At 34.2% G+C, this 15,627-nt stretch overlaps 1 protein-coding gene across 1 annotated transcript in view; it reads left to right on the forward strand.

Moving 5' to 3' along the window:
• Window positions 1-1,668: 1,668 nt before the first annotated feature.
• LOC110099723 (protein RRNAD1) overlaps window positions 1,669-15,627 on the forward strand; it is a gene marked incomplete in the record, with an annotated part of 16,929 nt that continues 2,970 nt past the window's right edge. The window contains 9 exon segments of the mRNA XM_020826969.2: window positions 1,669-1,941; window positions 2,043-2,138; window positions 2,321-2,404; window positions 5,318-5,392; window positions 6,817-6,897; window positions 7,164-7,308; window positions 7,399-7,654; window positions 9,053-9,227; window positions 12,890-12,973. Coding sequence (XP_020682628.1) covers window positions 1,816-1,941; window positions 2,043-2,138; window positions 2,321-2,404; window positions 5,318-5,392; window positions 6,817-6,897; window positions 7,164-7,308; window positions 7,399-7,654; window positions 9,053-9,227; window positions 12,890-12,973 — 1,122 coding nt within the window.

Consider the following 15,627-nt stretch of genomic DNA (forward strand, 5'->3'; position numbering starts at 1 on the left):
CGGAGGTCTTTCAGAACAGACCGCCGGTAATACCGCCGGTCTCAGCAGGAATAAGCCGGAGGCTAAATCGCTGGCGAAACCGCCGTTAATACCGGCGGTTCATAGACCACCGGACATAACCGCCGGTAATTAGCTGTTTTCCTGTAGTGGAAATGGCAGTTGCGACGCTAGGCCACTAAAAATATTTTTTAAATATATTTTATTATAAATATCTTTTCCACTGCCTCCCTCACCCTCATTCGGCTGGCTTGCACGGGAAGAAGGAGAAGGAAAAGGAGAGGGAGAAGGAGGAAGAAGAGGAGAGAGAGAAAAAAGAGAAATGCTTTTGTTTTGTTTTTGTCCGATGTTCTATTTACGAATATTGTTCTAATCATTATAAGTTACTATCATCTTTCTTCTATTTTTGATAATTTTGATTTATACAGATTTTATCTCTCCAAATCTACTAATAATGCATTATCTTCTGATTTTGATGACGTTCACCGCATAATTTTTTATATGTTATAGATTTGATCATTATGAACAATTTGATATGATTGTATTACATTTTCACTAGTTAAAATTATGTATAGAAATATCTAGGTAAAATGAGCATAAAAAGTGTATAATAAAATTAGGTTGAAAAGTAGCGTACCCTGATTTGCCATGATATATGATGAAATAATTGAAGTGATATATATATATATAATGTACTAAAATGATACTGATTTATATGATAGAATGATGTAGTGACTGATATATTGATAATAAAAGTACGATTGATCGTACTGACACATCAACGTAATAGTACGAATGATTATACTGATTCATTAATGACAAGAGTATGAATGATCGTACTGATACCCAAAGAATAAGAGTACAAATAATACTGATATTACTGACCAGTAATCCATGATCATACTTATAGCAATGTCAGTATTAACCCAATGATTTGGTTTGAAATGTTGGGTTTGGATTGATATTTGGGAGTTGAATGGTTGAACTTGGATTATCCATATCAGTTAAGTAAAGTAGATGATTGTGATTGATTGGATGTGATTTGGAAGTTGATTGAAAGTTGGACGGGAGATTGGATTAAAGGGTAGAACTGAATTTGATTATATTGGGGTTTGGTTTTGACTATGACCTATATGGCTGAGGAGTGAACATCTCCTAGTCATCAGGTCACTAGAGAGAAACTTAGGTAGGTCCTAGTAAACTCATATAAAAATGAAGTCAACAAATATATAATTATTAATCCTGTAATTTTGTTATTCTTCTAACTGAAATATTTATTTTTTTCGTTATTCTTCTTCCTGTAGTTTTGTTAAATAAGTATGTAATTACATAATTATTAAATCTTTTAATTAAATAAAAAAATTAACAGAGATGAATTATTATAAAAAAATTATACTTATTTTGAAGTAATAGTAGATAATATATTTTTAAAAGATTAATTTAAATTAAGGTATTACATCTTAAAAAAACCATAATAATTAAAAATTATAAAATATTTCATAAAATTAGATATAATTTTAATTTATAATTATTAGTTTCTTATCATATAAATTAAAAAATTATGATATTTATTTTTTTTCATCTCAATATGTGGAATATAAAATTAATTTATTAATTCTACGGTTAAACTTTCCAAATAAAATATACCGTTGTGTAACAATTTCAAAAAGCAGCTTTCTATAGCAATTTCACAGCCAGCATTACCGGCAGCCGCCCTGAGTTCTGTGTCCGGCGTCCGCACAGTAACCAAGCAGAAACCCGTGTTGGGCCATTTTTGAAGGAGAAGCCGAGAGAGTTACAGAGGAAGTTCGTTCTTCCATGGCTGCCACTCGCCGGTATTCCTGCAAGACTGCAGCAGAAACCCTAGATTGGATTAACGCTATCGCCGACTTCTTGTTACGCTTCAGATCTCTCATCGACGCCCACGTCGTCAATTTTTTTAAGGTCGAGTTTAGGCCAAACTTTTAACTCATCTACAAAACCCTAATTTGTATAACTTTCTTTTCTCCAATTCCAGTTGCATGGTTGGTTTTGGTTTCCTGCAGGACAGGCTTTGGGAGACGATAGACAACCAATGGATGGAATGCCTCAGGAAGGAGTCTGTAGAGAATTTATTGGGTATACCATCTGCGCTGGTTCAGGTATTTTTTTTTTCTTCTCTCAGTAGCATTGATGGAAACCTTGAAATCCTTGTCAAAATAAGAAATTTTGATGATACTTTTTCTCTTTGAGAGGTGGAAAATGCCAGATTGGAGGAAATGCAAATTTAGCTCTAAAACAAATTTATTGATGCTTAACGGTTATATATTCGTTCTTTTCACAGGAGCACTGGCCTTCTTCGCTTAGAGAGTTCGTAGCCACATTGAGGTCTCTCGTGCTACCTAGAGAGCAGAATTTGTCAAATGCAGTAAGTTCATTGTGAAGCTCTTTTCATCCTGATGATGATTCTCTCTTTTTTCGTGCTTTCATCGACAAACTCCATTATCACTTAACAAATAGCATAATAACCTACTCGTTATTGGTTTTTTAAATATCTCATTGTTATTCATTTTTTGACGATTTGCATAGAAAAGCTTGCATAAAGTTTGTTTTCATTCTACATGCTTTAAGAAAAGTGACTTGTAAATAGATTACATCCAATTGAGCATCATTATTACAAATAAATTGCTTATTATCAGTGTCATTCGACTTGAAAGTGCATTGGCATCAATTCCAATATTTACATTCCTAATCATGTCATGGATTCATCCAATCATAATAATCTTATGAACGAATTAAATGTGACTATTTGGATTTGTTGTATGGCCCAGGACTTTTGGCTGATAGCCATCTAATCCACTCTAGGTTACTGTGATTTTAAAATGATCACCAGTCCAAAGTGCTCTCAACTGCTCCCAATGGTTGATGCAACCAAAAATTGGATTGCCAAGACAAAAATCTTCCTTTCATAAAAGACATAGACTAGGACACAAAAAAAAAACAAGAAAATAAACAACAATAGACACAATATAAAAAAATAATGCTAATGTGACACACAAGCAAGACTTTCCTTACTTAAAAGACACAACTCAAATGAACAATACTTTCTTAAAACACAATATGACTTTCATACTTGTCTAGACACAACACAACCAATTTACAACTAAATATTTTTAGAGAAGAAAGATATTGATGGGGTGGAAACTTACGGAGAGAAGAAAGAGATTAGAATCCTGAGATGAATTCATAGAGAGGGAAAGGGAAAGTGGACTAGCTTGCAAGCTAGAACAAAACCCGTAGGTTTTACATTCCAAATATTTTATCACACAAAACATACTCTCAAATGGCACAAAACAACCCCAATTTATAAGTGAAGAAAGGGAGCCAAACAACCAAAATAGCCGCCCAAGAAGCCAATAAGAAAGGGGGAGGCAAAAAGACAAAAGTCCACCGCTTGGAGCAGCATACGAAGAGGCACGCGAGACATAGCCAACGAACGGACAATGCCATGGGAAAAGAACCGAACAGGTAGAGGAAACAAAGAGGCAAAAACAGGGGAAATGAACCCAGACATCCAAATGAGCAACAAGAACTCAGCAGCTAGCAACTCAAGTTAGCTAAATGCCAAGCGAATCGGGAAAGTTATGCAGGAACTGAACAGCCCAAAGTAAGAGGGAAGGCTTGCTTACATCAATTATCCTCCGATTTAGAGACCTCATCTCCTGATGAGATGACATCAGAACTTCCATGAGGTGCCGAAGGAGTCTTATCCAATTCTGAAATTAAAGCCGCGTACTTTCTCTGGATCATTTCTTTTTCTTTCTTAAATTGGGTTTGCAGAAGCTTCTTTCTCCTCTCGAATTTTTCCTTACACAAGTATATTTTATGTTGAATTTTATAAAGCTCGTTCTGTATGGGATCTGTAGAATTTCCTTGCGGAGGGTTCCATCGGTTCTTAGGAATAGATTCTTCAAGATCATTTGACTTACTTTATCCAACTTCAAGCTCAATTACATCATGATTTTTCATTTTTTCTTCAAGACTTAAAAAAAAAAAAAAAGATCCAACAAAAACTTAGGCTCTGATACCAATTTGATGCAACCAAAATTTTGAGGAAAACTAAGGTTGCAAACAACTACGACCTTCCTTTCAAAAATGACAAAAATAATGCTAATGTTACACACAAATAAGACTTTCCTTAATATAACTTAAAAAAAGACAACTAAAACGAACAATACTTTCTTAAAAACACAATACAACTTTAAATAAAAAGGCACAACACCTTACAACCTTTTTGTAGTTTGAGAAGAAAGATACAAATGGGGTGGACACTTGCGGAGAGAAGAAGTAGATTAGAAGCCCGAGACAAAATCAAAGAGAAATTGCTAAGGCAGCCAAAGGAGCACCAGGAACTCAGCAGCTAGCAACTCGAGTCAGCCAAATGCCAAGGGAATCGGGAAAGTTATGCAGGAACCGAACAGCCCAAAGCAAGGGGGAGGGCTTGCTTACATCAATGGTTGCATGTCTGATTTCTTTCCATTTTATAGTGATGAAAAGTCAGTTTGAAGTCTACTATCATAATTGTTATGGCTTGCTAATTTTTCATGGTTTCCATTATATCATGAGGAGCTTGGTGTTAGGAGTGCTTTCCTTTAATTCTATGGCTGTTGTGACAATTAAAAAGTTATGATCTGACTGTTCTCAAATTTTGATGGTTTTTCTTCAAGATCATATAAGGAGCTCGTTAATTCCGGTGCTTTCTCTTAAATTAACTCCAGGCTCTCCAGCGTTAAAATATCTCAACCCAAAAGGAATTGAATAATTGCATGATGTAAATAGTCAAGTCACATCTGTTCTGTGTAGAATTTAGTATAGATGTATTATTATTTTTCCTTAATATTCAATTTCCTTTCTAGATTTTCAGCCAGTGGGTAACGTTGTTGCTAATGAGCAACAATTGTTGACTTTAATGCTGTTGAAAATTTACTTTCCGCTAATTTCATCTTTCTTTTGAAGTATATGCATGTGCTCCTTGATAATGCTTTTATTCAATAGAGTAAACTTACAAGACTTATGCAAATGCTCATACTTAAAAAAAAAATCATTTAATCTTCAATTCTATCAATATCTTTGATAATTCATGATGGTTTCTGTTGTGATATGCTGGAATTTTAGCTTCAAACGCATGATCTTTTCCACATAGTTTGCTATAGCTTCGTAATTTGCTAGATCATGTTCACTAGAAATATATTTTTGTGCATCATTCTTGCAGGTTTTGGGCCAACCTGATGGATATTATTTTTGTAGTTTTGATTTTCACAATTTATGCTTTTTTTAGCAGATTTTGGAAAATTTCCATGCAGTTCCACTTGGCAGCGTTCTCTCTCAAGGAATGAATTCAAAGAAAAAACATGAGGTGTGTAAAATGAAACATATAGTCTGCCTGTGTAACTTCCCTTTCACTTGTTTTAAATATATTTTTTTTCTGCTTGGTGGTCTTATGTCCCAGATGTGATATTAGTGTTTCTCAAAATCAGTTTGGATTCATGTCGGGTAGGTCTAATATGGAAACTATACATTTGTTGAGGGTTTGATATAAAAGTATAGAGAGAGTAAGGGGGATCTACATATGATATTTATTAATTCAGAGAAAGCATATGATAAAGTTCTTAGAGAAGTGCTTTGGAGAGTTTTAGAAAACAACAAAGGGTTAATAATGCTTATATTCAAGTCATTAAGGATATCCATATATGCGATGTTACTTGTGTTCAAACAAGGTGGTTTGATCAAGTATTTTCCTATTTTAGTTGGATTACATCAACGATCAGCTTTAATAAGCTTTTATAAGCCCATATCTTTTTTGCTTTAGTCATGGATGTTCTTACTAGATATTTGCAAGAGGCTGTACCTTGGTGTATGTTTTTTGCTGATGATGTTATTCTTGTTTATAAGACTAGAGAGGGAGTTGATGAAAAACTTGAATTGTGGAGGTCAACCTTAGAGTCTAAAGGTTTTTGTTTGAATAAATCTAAAACCAAATACATGGAGTGTAATTTTAGTAGAAATAAATCGTGATGGGGTTATGACATTGGGTGATCAAGTCATTAAAAAGAGTATGTTTTATATATCTCAGATCTATTTTTCAAAGCAATGGTGAAATAGATGTGGATATTATTAGTAGAATTAAAGTTGGACGATTGAAGTGGAGGAATACATTGGGCCTGTTGTGTGATAGAGAAGTACTCCTCAAACTTAGGAGACAATTTTATAAGATGGCGACGAGAGCTGCAATGCTTTATGGTGCATAATGTTGGTCATTAAAAGAGAAGCATAAAATTAAGTTAAGTATTACAGAGATGAGGATGCTAAGGTGAATGAGTGGCTTTACACTTAGAAACAAAATGTGAAATGAGTATATGTGTGAAAAGGTTGGAGTAGCTCTAGTGGCAAATGAGGTTAGAGAGAGTCACCTTGGATGATTTGATTATATAAATCATTGACCTTCCAATGACCCTGTCTGATAGGAGAGTAGATGTATTAGATCTGATCTATGTTAAGAAAGATAAAGATTGACTAAAAAAAGATTTAGTTTGAAAGTATTAAAAATGATATTTTTTATTAGATTTAAATGAGAATTTGACTCTTAATAGGACACAATGGGGAAAAAGTATTCATGTAGCCAATCCCACGTAGTGTGATAAAGGCTCGTTGTTATTGTTGTTTTGTCTTATGTCCCAAACATTTCTTCAAGAAAACTGTAAGTGTAGCCTACAGTTTACTTTATCACATGTATTTGCTCGGATAATTTTTTGTAAACTACTGCATTTTCTCGTGCAACAGGTAGAAATACTAGCTGCTGCTGTTAGCACTGTTGCTCGTGGTGTTAATGCCCAGAAGATCATTGATGTTGGTTCAGGACAGGTACCATAGTTTGGCTTTTAAATTCACATTTAAACTGTTTATTTAGTGAACTCATTAGATATTTCTTTGCTACTCCTTTTCATTCAATGGGAATGCATTTCGTACTTGATTTCATTAGGTTTCTGCTATTTTACTTTCCATGGTAAACAAATGAAGTTTATTTGGAAGCCAAGCAAGTTTAGCGCTAGCTGTTTTTTTTTTTAGACTAGCTTGGCTTCTAGGGTTTAACAGTTGGGAGCTACTGTGTCTTGGAATGGTTCTTTCAGGGTTACCTTTCACAAGTTCTATCATTTGAGTATCAGCTTTCCGTGGTAGCAATAGATTCTTCTTTACACCATTCATCTGTTACGAGTGCTCGTGCAAATAGAATAAAGAAGCATTATGCAGCCAAACTGCATAAACTTCAACATGGCAAGCAATCTGTTAATCATATAAATTTATATTTTTTCTTACATGTCTGAGTTCCTTGATTTGTATGACTTCATATGCTTCTCTATGCAGGAGATGAACTTCTAAAGGTGCCTCAGACTGTCACTTGCCAAGTACTTTCTAGCGAATCTCTTGCGGCTTTAAGCATAAGGACAGTAGATGATCATATACAAGCTGATGGTATGGGGAGTAGTGCAGAAACAACTTTCCTCAGAAGTTCCGAATCTGATGTATATAAAGCTTCTAGTTTATGTAAAAACGGGAATATAGGATATTTAGTTCTTGCTGGGCTTCATGCTTGTGGGGATCTGTCAGTAAACATGTTAAGGTTCATTTCTACACTTTGAAATCGATGAACTTGATGTTGGATGTAGATTAATTCAAAGCTGTTTTTTCTTATAGATTAAAATATTACATTTCTATGGGAGAGAGTTATTGAGCATAGGTTAGGACGTGATACTAATGTTTCTTAAAATCAATTTGGATTCATGCTAGGTAGGTCTACTATGGAAGCTATATATTTATTGAGAGATTTGATGGAGAAGTATAGAGAGAATAAGGAGGAGATTTATATGTGATATTTATTGATTTAGAGAAAGCAAATGACAAAGTTCCAAGAGAAGTGCTATTGAGAGTTCTAGAAAAGAAATGGGTTAATAATGCTTATATTCAAGTCATTAAGGATATGCATGCAAGAGCTATTACTTGTGCTCCATCATAAGGTGGTTTGACCAAGTATTTATATCTAGGATTAGCCTTAAGCCCATATCTTTTTGCTTTAGTCATGGATGCTGTTACTAGACATTTGCAAGAGTTTGTACCTTGGTCTATACTTTTTGTTGATGATATTCTTGTTGATAAGACTGAAGAGCAAGTTGAAGGTAAACTTAAATTATAGAGGTCAACCTTTAAGTCTAAAGGTTTTCATTTGAGTAGATTTAAAATTGAATACATAGAGTGTAATTTTAGTAGCAATAGATCTAGTGAAGGATTGTGACTTTGGGTGATAAAATTATTAATAAGAGTACACATTTTATATATCTTTGGTTTATTATTCAGAGTGATGGTGAAATAGATGGGGATATATTAGTAGAGTTCAAGTTGGATGGTTGAAGTGGGCTTGTTGTGTAATAGAAAAGTATCCCTCAATCTTAAGGAAAAATTCTATGAGATGGTGGTGAGATCTGCAATGCTTTATGGTGTAGAATGTTGGCCATTAAAGAAAAGCATAATATTAAGTTAAGTGTTGCAGAGATGAGGATGCTCAGGTGGATGAGTAGTTTTACTCTTAGAGACATTATGAAACGAGCATATACTTGAAAAGGTTGGAGTAGCTTTTATGGCAGAGAAGATTAGAGAGAGTCGCCTTAGATGGTTTGGTCACATAAAACATCGGCCTTTCGATGACTCAGTTAGGAGAGTAGATGTTTTAGATTTGACTTATGTTATGAAAGGTAGATGTGGATCTAAAGAAGACTTTGTTAGAAAATATTAGAAATGACATTTCTTTATTAGATTTAAATGAAAGTTTGACTCTTAACTGGATAGTTGATAAAAGGATTCATGTAGCTGACCCCATATAGTGGGATAAATGCATGATATTGTTATTTTATTAAAATATTCCATTTCATGTTCACAGTTTATTGCTAGTTATTTTCTTTTAGGTTTTATATATTTTTTAATTTTTATTTTGGGTTCTTCTACATATATGCAAATACATTAACAGGGCATTTGTAGACTGTGAGCAAGTGAAAGCTCTTATTAACGTTGGTTGTTGTTACAACTTAGTCTCCGAAGAAAGTTCTGAGAAGACGAGCATGATATCTGGTTTCCCACTGAGCAATGGTGCCAAATTGTCTGGGTTAACTCTTGGAAAAAATGCACGTGATCTTGCTTGTCAGGTACGCACAAATGCAGTAACATATTTTACATTCTGTTATACCCCTAGATACATTATTTCTAACTAGGTTCATCTAAATGCAAGATAGGCAGAAAAGTACTTTTAGCAAATTTCTTCCTAATGCAAATTTCATCAAACCCACTCATTATCTCATTATCTCGATGCCTTGTTGAGGGTAGAATTTTGTGTCTAAATGTTTTGGGGCCTAAAGAAGTTGAGGAATTTTTTTTTTCACAGCCCATTTTCACCTTCTTCTAGACAATCATAAGGCGTAACAGAAGCAGACAAATTATTTTTTTATTAGATTAATTTACTGTTTTGTTATTTTTATTAAGATTTACTTTTTGCCAAATTATTCCTTGTTTTATATTTTGTAATCTTAGGGTCCTTTCGCACGCACTCCACCTACCCCTTGTTCTATTCCCCTACTTATACGAGAAGCATCTGAATCCGGCCAACACCACATTTTGCAACATTTTTGCCATAATTTGCCACCAGTTGTAGATTTCCTTTGACCATGATAGCAAATTGCGATTTAGCCTATGTTGCGTTACATGTGTAGCTTGTGCATCAAGAATTAGTGCACCGCTATCTAATCTCCAATGCCAATCTCGACCTTGTGATCTTTGTTCCACTACAATACTGTGTTGCCTTAGAGATCCCTTGCCATTCACTCAAGTAAACCTTGACGGTTGCATGGAATTGCTTGCAGAACTTCTAGTCCATCCTATACTATGTCACAATAACCTCCATACATGAAGCGGGACAACATCCTTTTGTTACCTACAATAAACTTGACGTCCTGCTATCACCTTTTGGAGGAGGACGATATACATTAGTGCATATTTTTTGGGTTAAAGAACTTTTTTTAGTAGAGAAACTATGGATGCACAAAACTCAATTGTTCCTATATATCTATAAACTCATTGACTTAGATTTATGTTATTAATTTGTAAGATTTTAGATCTTAAGATTCTGTCTGTGCATGAGGATGTCAATATTATGTGAGAAAAAGTGACTTGTGATATTAAGAATAGTGCAAAAGATGTGCTTGGAGTTTCAAAAGAAAAGCTCATAATAGTAAAAATAGTTGGTGGTGGAATCCAAATGTGCAAGAAAAGATAAAAAATAAGAAGATTTGTTATAAAAATTGGTTTAGATGTAAAAATTCTGATAATTGGGAAAGTTATAAAGAGGAGAAGATTTGACTTATGTTAAGAAATGTAGAGGTAGACCTAAAAAGACTTGGTTAGAAAATATTAGAAATGATCTTTCTTTATTAGATTTAGATGAGAATTTGACTTTTAATCGGACACAATGTAGAAAAAAGATTCACATAGCCGACCCCACGTAGTGCGACAAAGGCTTGATGTTGTTGTTGTTGTATTTGTGTACAAATTATTAATCAGTCCTTCCTTAGGGTGTTATCTACATGTCAGTCTTGTTAATGCAGCTACATGCGTGTCATGCATCTTTGATGTGGTATGGCACGTCGCATATCCACCAATAGGTTGGCATTCTCTTGACATGTATGGCATTCCAGCACCATTTAATTTTATTGCACATCTTATTTAACATTTTTAACTGATGAGGATATCGTTCAGAGATATAGACATGTGTACCAACGACAGAATCGTAGATCGACGACTACAATTCAGATTATTTACTTTTGATGCATTTTTATGTTTTATTTATTTATTTATTTTAGTTTTCTAAGTTTACCCCTATGAGTGTTTTCTTATTGTAGCCCATAGGGCATTTGTGTACTTTTCTTTTCTTTGTGTTTGAGATCTATATATAGTGATCTTATGCTTTGTAAAAGCTTATTGAATGATTAAATGAAATTTTGATTTTGTCTTCTTCTTGTTGTGTGAGCACTAGAGAGAAGAGAGAGCTCGACCTGAGGGCAAGCGTAGTACCCACCAGTCATTGGAAGAGTCTGTGGCTTGTGATTTATCTTTCGTTCCTTTTTGTTCGTCATCACCCGCTGGCTTCTCCTTGTTCTTCCACCGCCGACCTACCTTCAAACTCCCTCCCCTAGACCCAATTCAATTCCAACTCCCAAAACCCCACATGCCGGCCTAATCCCTTTCCCCACTCCCCAACCCAACGCCAACCCCTCCCTCTTCCCCTTGTTGCCGACCACATCCTTGTTCCAAGTCATTATGGTGATTCCAATCATCTTAACAACTCCCTAAATTGGCCCAAGCAAGAAATGAAGGTGTTAAAATATTTTGAAAACTTTCCATATTTACAAACCCTAAATAAGGAAAGTTTTCAAATTTAAATCCAATCTAAATTTAATTTAGAGAGGATTTATTATTCTCCTTCCTATTTTGCAAAAGCTTGTTTGGAAATTATTTAATACCTCCCCAATCCGCTCCCTCTTCTCATAATACCGCCGGCCCCACATTAGTGGGCTTCCCCTTGGTTTTCCTATTGAAGCTCTCAACCTTAATTGAATTTGAATTCAAATTATCAAATTCAATTCCCTCCAAATCTCCTTAAATCTGAACTAATTTCTGATTTAATAAAACCCACTCTCCCAACCCTAACCTAATCTAGATCCCACTTACCCAAGCCTTCCCCTTCTCTCTCCTTGGCCCGCCCCTCACGTTTGCCTCCTTCCCCTTGGAAACCCTACACCTCTCATGTCTTTGGAAGCCAAAAGAAGAAGACAAGCTCCTTCCTCCTCATTATCATTGGTGTATGGCTGACCTTGAGGTTGACCACGGTTTTGCTTACAATGCACAATGAGAAATCGATATCTTTCTCTCTTCTTTCTACGATCCGGATTAGGATTACGAAGACTTCGTGGAGAGATACGTCAACCACATTCTTTATTGCCTTGCCGAGACGATTGAAGATCCACTACCCAAGGAATCTTGGCTGCTCGTCGGCCGATCAACGACCTCTTCTCCTCAGGCTACTTCTCCGACGAACAAGACCTTACGCGCCACTTGTCTTGTGGTGGCATCATTAGGGTTGCTTCTACCATTCCTCCGCTAAACCCAACCTCAAGAGCGAGTGAGAAGGAACTCATGGTGAACACTTCTTGATGTTACGCCGTGGATTCTTGTTTTGTTGCTATTAGTTTTACTATATTGTTTTCGTTGCTACTTGCAATTTCTTTGCTAATCTCCTTATAATCACTTGCTACTACTTAATCTTTTAGCGGAAAATTCTACGAATTCTACTTGGTGAAACATACATTTTTAATTAGCAAAGTTAACACTTAATCTATTGTTAATTTCCAAAACGACTCTTGTTCACTTGTATGTTTCACATCATTAACTTTGTGGCACTAAACTTTTTGGAAAAAAAAAAGTTCTTTGTACTTTTTTACCTTAAATGTTTCACTTATTTGAATTAATCTACAAATAACATACAACAAGTGCCTCAAACATATTTTTGTGAGATGCTCTACAACCAATACAAAAAGATACAATCATAATATGATTTTTTATGCATTATACTCAAGATGGGTGCCAAAGAAGGACTTGATTATATTGAAAAACAAAGCTAACATGGGATACATATCTTAAAACGATAGTAAAGAACTCAATAAGGTTGATATGTTGGTGCTACTAATGACTATATTAACTGGTTTCACTTTCTTGTTGAATGAATATTAAGTGACAGCCCCTTGCATTTTCTCTTCAGAGTGCGGAGAGGTGGAAAAGCTTGACAAAAAAAGCTGCTCTGCAGAATTTTGAGTTGCATGCATTCCGTGCCACCTTTCAAATGGTCATTACCTATCTATACTTTATAGTCTTCAAAGACATTGTCTTTGCATGGTAGAACAAATTTATGTGTTCCATATGTTTTTCTTCTACTCTGAATTTTTTGGATGAATTTGTTGAGCAAATATTTTCCCATAACTTAGCCGTTGACTTCATTTCATTAAGCAGCATTACTTTTATCAATAGATTACGATATTCTTCTTTTTTAATGATTTCTTAAATCATGCCATGCATTGTCCTGCAACAACAGTTCCGTGATAGTCACAAGTTTCTTTTTTGACGCAATAAACTACGATTAAAAAAATGATTGAAGTTATTAGAAGAAGATAACTAGCTTATGAGCCTACAATTAAAAATTCAATCAAAGGATCAAACCCCAACTATTTAAAAAAAAGCAGAATAACGAAAGAGTAGCTGAAAAACAAAAACTCACTAAAGAGGAAGTACAATAGTTTAAAAGAAAACATAAAATGTCCAAAATCAATCAGTAGTTTGAAAGAATAATCCAACGAAGCTTTATAAACTGATTCTATAGAAATGAGACCAGATTCCTCCATTTCCAAACCAATTCAAGGAAGTCTGCGTCACCTAAATCCTCACAAAGTAATAACAATACCAATTATGGAATATTGAACCTACAAGATTAACGGTAGAAAATAAACAAAGATTTGAAAATAATAAGAATAAATCAATAATGAACCAATCAATGTTAATCCAGAAATTTCTAGAAGAATCCAAAATTTGAGTAAGAATCAACATTTAAGACCAGTGCTAGATCTCAAAATTGGGTTCAAGCTCAAACAAGAAATTTCGTGATTAAAGAGCATTATTAACTACTAACAAACCCATAATAATTGAATTTAGAGATACAAATAAAACCAAAACGTCAACATTAATGAGATGTAACAGGCTAATAAAGAGTTAAGAAGACAATGAAAATGAATGCCCATTGAAGCCACCGCTAATAAGGCTCACAGCAAGTAAAAAAAGCAGAAAGCAATCCATACCAGGAAGGAATATAAGTATATAAGCAATGGCACATATGGACTTAGCGAGGAAGGTTATAAAGTCAATAACACAGATTACTTAGCTCAAATGAATCAATATAACTACATCTTCTTTGCCATCATAGCTCGATTATCAAACAAATAGACAAACCTAAAACACATCCAATAGCAGGATATAAATTGAGCTCAAAAAGTAGGAAATAAATAAATTTAAAGGAGTATCGATGTCCACAACAATAATTGAATGTCCAAAACCAAGACTAAAAACAAAGAACAATGAAGAATTGATGAATGTAAAGAAGCCCACTTAGCAGGCAAACAATAATGATCAACAAAGTGAATATAACTTCTAAGAAGAGAAAAAAGACAAGCAAACTAGATGTCATCACTAAAGAGATATACCAGGCCAACAATGTATTAAAAAGTAAACTCAGAAAATGCAACATTAAAGAAGGGAAGCTCCCATTAATACTTCCTCAAGTTTGATAAATCCAATTTGTTTGCATCAATCAAATCTCTTGATTGATGGGAACATTATAATTTAATCGACACAAGCATCAAGATAATCATCATAAATGATTAACTATGATTAACTAGTTAGCACAAGAATTCTCTTCACTTTATATATAAGAAATTGAAAAGTGGATATGTTGAAGATATCTAAAAAAACGTATCATTAAATACAAATATTTTTTATTCCCCATTTTCCGATCTTTAATAAGGTTAACCACAACCAGGGCATCGATTTCAATCCAAATATTATTAAAGCAAAGAGATGAAAATTTTCAAGGACATGGAGAGCCAAGATTTCAACGGCGAGAGAATAATCAATGGAGAGGGAAGAAGCAAAAGAAAAAACAACTTCACCATTAGAATTTCTGATGATCCCACTACCCCTAGCAATGTTGGGACCAACCATACCGTCAGTATTCATTTTAATAATGCCAAGGGTATGTTTTCACCAATAAATGATGCAATTCTTGGAGATAATATGCTTCTTTGGAATACCTAATTCTATACATGGAATATCATTAGTGATACCTTTGGTATGTTAAAACAAAAAAGATTTCTATTGTTCATATGATGTATCTTACTGTAGATTTCATTTATGACTTAATTATATTTTATAAAAGAATTATTATATTTGGCTTCATTCTTTTCCAACCAAAGAAATCAAAAGATAAGGAGACTAAAAATGTTAAGGATTTTACCATTTACTTTTCTTCCAGAAGCAGAGACCCAATACTGAAATATTTCAAGCACAAATAAGAAATGTACAAGAAAAGGGAGCCTTAAAAATCTCATAAAATCAAATCCAAACTGATTGATTAATAAGGCCATTAATGAAGACATGCTTTATTGTTTATATGAAAACAACAAAATACATTTGCAAGCCAAATAGAACCCCCCTTTTTAAGAATTTCATCAATAGAAAGGAAGCTCTTTAACAATCTCTATCAAAAAATAGAATAAGGGACAGGAGTATTCAATCCCCAAATGAAATTGAAATCAGAAGCAGGTTGTCTAACCACTTTTATAGCATTCCAGTCTTCTTTAATATTATATTGACCCGAATAAGAATTTATGAAAATAATGCAATCTTCTTGATTTAAATTGATAGGAGTGTTAATAATACCAGCGGCCCCCCCCC

Source organism: Dendrobium catenatum, unplaced genomic scaffold (genome assembly GCF_001605985.2).
Source record: "Dendrobium catenatum unplaced genomic scaffold, ASM160598v2 fragScaff_scaffold_253, whole genome shotgun sequence".
Lineage (NCBI taxonomy): Eukaryota > Viridiplantae > Streptophyta > Magnoliopsida > Asparagales > Orchidaceae > Dendrobium > Dendrobium catenatum.